The 7,640-nt window shown below is 38.4% G+C and overlaps 1 protein-coding gene across 1 annotated transcript in view; it reads right to left on the bottom strand.

Moving 5' to 3' along the window:
- The window catches only part of LOC109885032 (neuropilin-2), a 331,344-nt gene that overhangs the window by 105,305 nt on the left and 218,399 nt on the right, over positions 1-7,640 (bottom strand). Inside the window, 1 exon segment of the mRNA XM_031801847.1 lies at positions 3,143-3,220. Within this exon segment, the coding sequence (XP_031657707.1) occupies positions 3,143-3,220 (78 nt within the window).

Raw genomic sequence — 7,640 nt, 5'->3', positions numbered from 1 at the left:
TGAGTGTGTTTGTGTTTGTGTTTGTGCTTGTGAGTGTGTTTGTGTTTGTGAGTGTGTTTGTGTTTGTGTTTGTGAGTGTGTTTGTGTTTGTGTTTGTGAGTGTGTTTGTGCTTGTGAGTGTGTTTGTGTTTGTGAGTGTGTTTGCGTTTGTGAGTGTGTTTGTGTTTGTGTTTGTGAGTGTGTTTGTGCTTGTGAGTGTGTCTGTGAGTGTGTTTGTGTTTGTGAGTGTGTTTGTGAGTGTGAGTGTGTTTGTGTTTGTGTTTGTGAGTGTGTTTGTGTTTGTGCTTGTGAGTGTGTTTGTGTTTGTGAGTCTGTTTGTGTTTGTGAGTGTGAGTGTGTTTGTGCTTGTGAGTGTGTTTGTGCTTGTGAGTGTGTTTGTGAGTGTGAGTGTGTTTGTGAGTGTGTTTGTGTTTGTGAGTGTGAGTGTGTTTGTGTTTGTGAGTGTGTTTGTGCTTGTTCTTGTGAGTGTGTTTGTGTTTGTGAGTATGTTTGTGTTTGTGAGTGTGTTTGTCTTTGTGAGTGTGTTTGTGAGTGTGTTTGTGAGTGTGTTTGTGTTTGTGAGTGTGTTTGTCTTTGTGAGTGTGTTTGTGTTTGTGAGTGTGTTTGTGTTTGTGAGTGTGTTTGTGTTTGTGAGTGTGTTTGTGTTTGTGAGTATGTTTGTGTTTGTGAGTGTGTTTGTCTTTGTGAGTGTGTTTGTGAGTGTGTTTGTGAGTGTGTTTGTGAGTGTGTTTGTGACTGTGTTTGTGTTTGTGAGTGTGTTTGTGTTTGTGAGTGTGAGTGTGTTTGTGAGTGTGTTTGTGAGTGTGTTTGTGAGTGTGTTTGTGTTTGTGAGTGTGTTTGTCTTTGTGAGTGTGTTTGTGTTTGTGAGTATGTTTGTGTTTGTGAGTGTGAGTGTGAGTGTGTTTGTGAGTGTGTTTGTGAGTGTGTTTGTGTTTGTGAGTGTGTTTGTGCTTGTGAGTGTGTTTGTGTTTGTGAGTGTGTTTGTGAGTGTGAGTGTGAGTGTGTTTGTGCTTGTGAGTGTGTTTGTGTTTGTGAGTGTGTTTGTGTTTGTGTTTGTGAGTGTGTTTGTGCTCGTGAGTGTGTTTGTGTTTGTGTTTGTGTTTGTGAGTGTGTTTGTGTTTGTGTTTGTGAGTGTGTTTGTGCTTGTGAGTGCGTGTGTGTTTGTGCTTGTGAGTGCGTGTGTGTTTGTGCTTGTGAGTGTGTTTGTGCTCTTGTGTGTTCAACTAACACCATAATACTTGATCCTTTAAAAAACATAAAAACTAGATCTACATCCCTGGAAGGTTCTGGCAAAACCATTCATGAACATCAAAAGATTGAATCTATATTTGGTAGGTTGAATCTATATTTGGCAGGATTAACCTACATTTGGCATGATGAATCTACATTTGGCAGGATTAACCTACATTTGGCAGGATGAATCTACATTTGGCAGGATGAATCTACATTTGGCAGGATGAATCTAGATGTGGCAGGTTGAATCTACATTTGGCAGGATTAACCTACATTTGGCAGGATGAATCTACATTTGGCAGGATTAACCTACATTTGGCAGGATGAATCTAGATGTGGCAGGATGAACCTACATTTGGCAGGATGAACCTACATTTGGCAGGATGAACCTACATTTGGCAGGATGAACCTACATTTGGCAGGATGAATCTACATTTGGCAGGATGAATCTAGATGTGGCAGGTTGAATCTACATTTGGCAGGATTAACCTACATTTGGCAGGATTAACCTACATTTGGCAGGATGAATCTACATTTGGCAGGATGAATCTAGATGTGGCAGGATGAACCTACATTTGGCAGGATGAATCTAGATGTGGCAGGTTGAATCTACATTTGGCAGGTTGAATCTATATTTGGCAGGTTGAACCTACATTTGGCAGGATGAATCTAGATGTGGCAGGATGAATCTATATTTGGCAGGTTGAATCTATATTTGGCAGGTTGAATCTACATTTGGCAGGATGAATCTAGATGTGGCAGGTTGAATCTACATTTGGCAGGTTGAATCTAGATGTGGCAGGATTAACCTACATTTGGCAGGATGAATCTAGATGTGGCAGGTTGAATCTACATTTGGCAGGTTGAATCTATATTTGGCAGGTTGAACCTACATTTGGCAGGATGAATGTATATTTGGCAGGTTGAATCTACATTTGGCAGGATTAACCTACATTTGGCAGGATGAATCTACATTTGGCAGGATTAACCCTACATTTGGCAGGATTAACCCTACATTTGGCAGGATGAATCTACATTTGGCAGGTTGAATCTACATTTGGCAGGATTAACCCTACATTTGGCAGGATGAATCTACATTTGGCAGGATGAATCTACATTTGGCAGGATTAACCCTACATTTGGCAGGATGAATCTAGATGTGGCAGGTTGAATCTAGATGTGGCAGGATGAATCTAGATGTGGCAGGTTGAATCTAGATGTGGCAGGATGAATCTAGATGTGGCAGGTTGAATCTAGATGTGGCAGGATGAACCTACATTTGGCAGGTTGAATCTACATTTGGCAGGATGAATCTACATTTGGCAGGTTGAATCTATATTTGCCAGGCATTTTAGCTATTGGTGACCTAATCAGTCACTTGTGTTCCGGCCTGGCTGAGTGGATGAAATGGTCTCCTGGCAACCAGAGCACCAATCACGTGAGGAAATAAAACTTTGTAGTCGATCTGGAAATATAAATATTGTAATATTTTTAATTTTAACATATTTGATCATTTCATGTTCTCCTTTTCTTTGAATTCAAATACTTTTTAATTACCAACTTGAAAAAATTTCTGATTTTCAAGGTATTCCAGTACTTGGTCGTGCTCCTCTTTGGGCAGTGGTGGTATCCTCTAAACGTGACAGGGTGAGAGTATATATTTACCTGCTCCTCTAAACGTGACAGGGTGAGAGTATATATTTACCTGCTCCTCTAAACGTGGCAGGGTGAGAGTATATATTTACCTGCTCCTCTTTGGGCAGTGGTGGTATCCTCTAAACGTGACAGGGTGAGAGTATATATTTACCTGCTCCTCTAAACGTGGCAGGGTGAGAGTATATATTTACCTGCTCCTCTTTGGGCAGCGGTGGTATCCTCTAAACGTGGCAGGGTGAGAGTATATATTTACCTGCTCCTCTTTGGGCAGCGGTGGTATCCTCTAAACATGGCAGGGTCGGTGTGGCAGTGTCAGGTAGAGTGGTGGTCTCTTTACAGAGGAGAAAAGAATAACAAGAAGATTTCTTAATTGTATAATATTTTGAAAGGTCCGATGGAAAACTGACATAAGGAATCGTTTTAAGATGTCAAACCATGGATCACTTAGCTATTTGATTTTGAAGTTCAAGAATCCCTTTAGGTAGCAACATTTCTTAAATAAAAATGTTTTTTTTCCAAAATATTGAATTTGGCCTTTACTACTATAGCCTATAGAAACGCATCGCAAAACATATTCAACAATGGCAAAAAAAGACAGTCCAAAAATAAATCATGTTTTGAAGAGTTTTGAAGAGTCTGTCCTATATCTATATCTATATATATATATGCATATGCATAAAGCACCAGTCTAAAGTGTGGACACACTTACTCATTCCAGGGTTTTTGTTTATTTTTACTATTTTCTACATTGTAGAATAATAGCGAAGACATCAAACCTATGAAATAACACATATGGAATCATGTAGTAACTAAAAAAGCGTTATATATTTTATATTTGAGATTCTTCAAAATAACCCTTTGCCTTGATGAGAGCATTGCACACCCTTGGAGTTCTCTCAACCAGCTTCATGAGGTAGAAATATAGACTCGAATATTATACCACCATCTACTGGGTGGTGGTACAGTATTAGAGTCTATTCTGTGGTGGTATATTATTAGAGTCTATTGGGTGGTGGTATAATATTAGTCTATTGGGTGGTGGTATAGTATTAGTCTATTGGGTGGTGGTATAGTATTAGTCTATTGGGTGGTGGTATAGTATTAGTCTATTGGGTGGTGGTATAGTATTAGAGTCTATTGGGTGGTGGTATAGTATTAGTCTATTGGGTGGTGGTATAGTATTAGTCTATTGGGTGGTGGTATAGTATTAGTCTATTGGGTGGTGGTATAATATTAGTCTATTGGGTGGTGGTATAGTATTAGTCTATTGGGTGGTGGTATAGTATTAGAGTCTATTGGGTGGTGGTATAGTATTAGTCTATTGGGTGGTGGTATAGTATTAGTCTATTGGGTGGTGGTATAGTATTAGACTCTATTTGGTGATGGGATATTATTAGAGTCTATTAGGTGATGGTATAGTATTAGAGTCTATTAGGTGGTGGTATAGTATTAGTCTATTGGGTGATGGTATAGTATTAGCGTCTATTGGGTGGTGGTATAATATTAGAGTCTATTGGGTGTTGGTGTAGTATTAGTCTATTGGGTGGTGGTATAGTATTATAGTCTATTGGGTGGTGGTATAGTATTAGTCTATTGGGTGGTGGTATAGTATTAGAGTCTATTGGGTGGTGGTATAGTATTAGAGTCTATTGGGTGGTGGTATAGTATTAGAGTCTATTAGATGATGGTATAGTATTGTAGTCTATTAGTTGGTGGTATAGTATTAGTCTATTAGGTGATGGTATAGTATTAGAGTCTATTGGGTGGTGGTATAGTATTAGTCTATTGGGTGGTGGTATAATATTAGTCTAGTGGGTGGTGGTATAGTATTAGAGTCTATTAGGTGGTGGTATAGTATTAGTCTATTGGGTGGTGGTATATTATTAGAGTCTATTAGGTGATGGTATAGTATTAGTCTATTAGGTGATGGTATAGTATTAGAGTCTATTAGGTGGTGGTATAGTATTAGTCTATTGGGTGGTGGTATAGTATTAGAGTCTATTGGGTGGTGGTATAGTATTAGTCTATTGGGTGGTGGTATAGTATTAGTCTATTGGGTGGTGGTATAGTATTAGTCTATTGGGTGGTGGTATAGTATTAGTCTATTGGGTGGTGGAATAGTATTAGTCTATTGGGTGGTGGTATAGTATTAGAGTCTATTGGGTGGTGGTATAGTATTAGTCTATTGGGTGGTGGTATAGTATTAGAGTCTATTGGGTGTTGGTATAGTATTGGAGTCTATTAGGTGGTGGTATAATATTAGTCTATTGGGTGGTGGTATAGTATTAGTCTATTGGGTGGTGGTATGGTATTAGAGTCTATTGGGTGGTGGTATAGTATTAGTCTATTGGGTGGTGGTATAGTATTAGAGTCTATTGGGTGGTGGTATAATATTAGTCTATTGGGTGGTGGTATAGTGTTAGTCTATTGGGTGGTGGTATAGTATTAGTCTATTGGGTGGTGGTATAATATTAGTCTATTGGGTGGTGGTATAGTATTAGAGTCTATTAGGTGATGGTATAGTATTAGTCTATTGGGTGGTGGTATAGTATTAGAGTCTATTGGGTGGTGGTATAGTATTAGAGTCTATTAGGTGGTGGTATAGTATTAGTCTAGTGGGTGGTGGTATAGTATTAGTCTATTGGGTGGTGGTATAGTATTAGTGTCTATTGGGTGGTGGTATAGTATTAGTCTATTGGGTGGTGGTATAGCATTAGTCTATTGGGTGGTGGTCTAGTATTAGAGTCTATTGGGTGGTGGTATAGTATTAGTCTATTGGGTGGTGGTATAGTATTAGTCTATTGGGTGGTGGTATAGTATTCGTCTATTGGGTGGTGGTATAGTATTAGAGTCTATTGGGTGGTGGTATAGTATTAGTCTATTGGGTGGTGGTATAATATTAGAGTCTATTGGGTGTTGGTATAGTATTAGTCTATTGGGTGGTGGTATAGTATTAGAGTCTATTGGGTGGTGGTATAGTATTAGTCTACTGGGTGGTGGTATAGTATTAGTCTATTGGGTGGTGGTATAGTATTAGAGTCTATTGGGTGGTGGTCTAGTATTAGAGTCTATTGGGTGGTGGTATAGTATTAGTCTATTGGGTGGTGGTATAGCATTAGTCTATTGGGTGGTGGTATAGTATTAGAGTCTATTAGGTAATGGTATAGTATTAGTCTATTGGGTGGTGGTCTAGTATTAAAGTCTATTGGGTGATGGTATAGTATTAGTCTAGTGGTTGGTGGTATAATATTAGTCTATTGGGTGGTGGTATAATATTAGAGTCTATTGGGTGGTGGTATAATATTAGAGTCTATTGGGTGGTGGTATAGTATTAGAGTCTATTGGGTGATGGTATAGTATTAGTCTATTGGGTGGTGGTATAATATTAGAGTCTATTGGGTGGTGGTATAATATTAGACACTATTGGGTGGTGGTATAGTATTAGAGTCTATTGGGTGATGGTATGGTATTAGTCTATTGGGTGGTGGTATAATATTAGAGTCTATTGGGTGGTGGTATAGTATTAGTCTATTGGGTGGTGGTATATTATTAGTCTATTGGGTGGTTGTATAGTATTAGTCTATTGGTTGGTGGTATAGTATTAGTCTATTGGGTGGTGGTATAGTATTAGAGTCTATTGGGGTGGTGGTATAGTATTAGTCTATTGGGTGGTGGTATAGTATTAGTCTATTGGGTGGTGGTATAGTATTAGAGTCTATTAGGTGATGGTATAGTATTAGTCTATTGGGTGGTGGTATAGTATTAGAGTCTATTGGGTGGTGGTCTAGTATTAGAGTCTATTGGGATGTGGTATAGTATTAGTCTATTGGGTGGTGGTATAGCATTAGTCTATTGGGTGGTGGTATAGCATTAGTCTATTGGGTGGTGGTATAGTATTAGTCTATTGGGTGGTGGTATAATATTAGTCTATTGGGTGGTGGTATAGTATTAGTCTATTGGGTGGTGGTATAGTATTAGAGTCTATTGGGTGGTGGTATAGTATTAGTCTATTGGGTGGTGGTATAGTATTAGTCTATTGGGTGGTGGTATAGTATTAGACTCTATTTGGTGATGGGATATTATTAGAGTCTATTAGGTGATGGTATAGTATTAGAGTCTATTAGGTGGTGGTATAGTATTAGTCTATTGGGTGATGGTATAGTATTAGCGTCTATTGGGTGGTGGTATAATATTAGAGTCTATTGGGTGTTGGTGTAGTATTAGTCTATTGGGTGGTGGTATAGTATTATAGTCTATTGGGTGGTGGTATAGTATTAGTCTATTGGGTGGTGGTATAGTATTAGAGTCTATTGGGTGGTGGTATAGTATTAGAGTCTATTGGGTGGTGGTATAGTATTAGAGTCTATTAGATGATGGTATAGTATTGTAGTCTATTAGTTGGTGGTATAGTATTAGTCTATTAGGTGATGGTATAGTATTAGAGTCTATTGGGTGGTGGTATAGTATTAGTCTATTGGGTGGTGGTATAATATTAGTCTAGTGGGTGGTGGTATAGTATTAGAGTCTATTAGGTGGTGGTATAGTATTAGTCTATTGGGTGGTGGTATATTATTAGAGTCTATTAGGTGATGGTATAGTATTAGTCTATTAGGTGATGGTATAGTATTAGAGTCTATTAGGTGGTGGTATAGTATTAGTCTATTGGGTGGTGGTATAGTATTAGAGTCTATTGGGTGGTGGTATAGTATTAGTCTATTGGGTGGTGGTATAGTATTAGTCTATTGGGTGGT

This window comes from Oncorhynchus kisutch, linkage group LG2, assembly GCF_002021735.2.
Source record: "Oncorhynchus kisutch isolate 150728-3 linkage group LG2, Okis_V2, whole genome shotgun sequence".
NCBI classification, from domain to species: domain Eukaryota; kingdom Metazoa; phylum Chordata; class Actinopteri; order Salmoniformes; family Salmonidae; genus Oncorhynchus; species Oncorhynchus kisutch.
The sequence above is the reverse complement of the archived record's forward strand: the minus strand, read 5'-3'. Positions and strand labels throughout refer to the sequence as shown.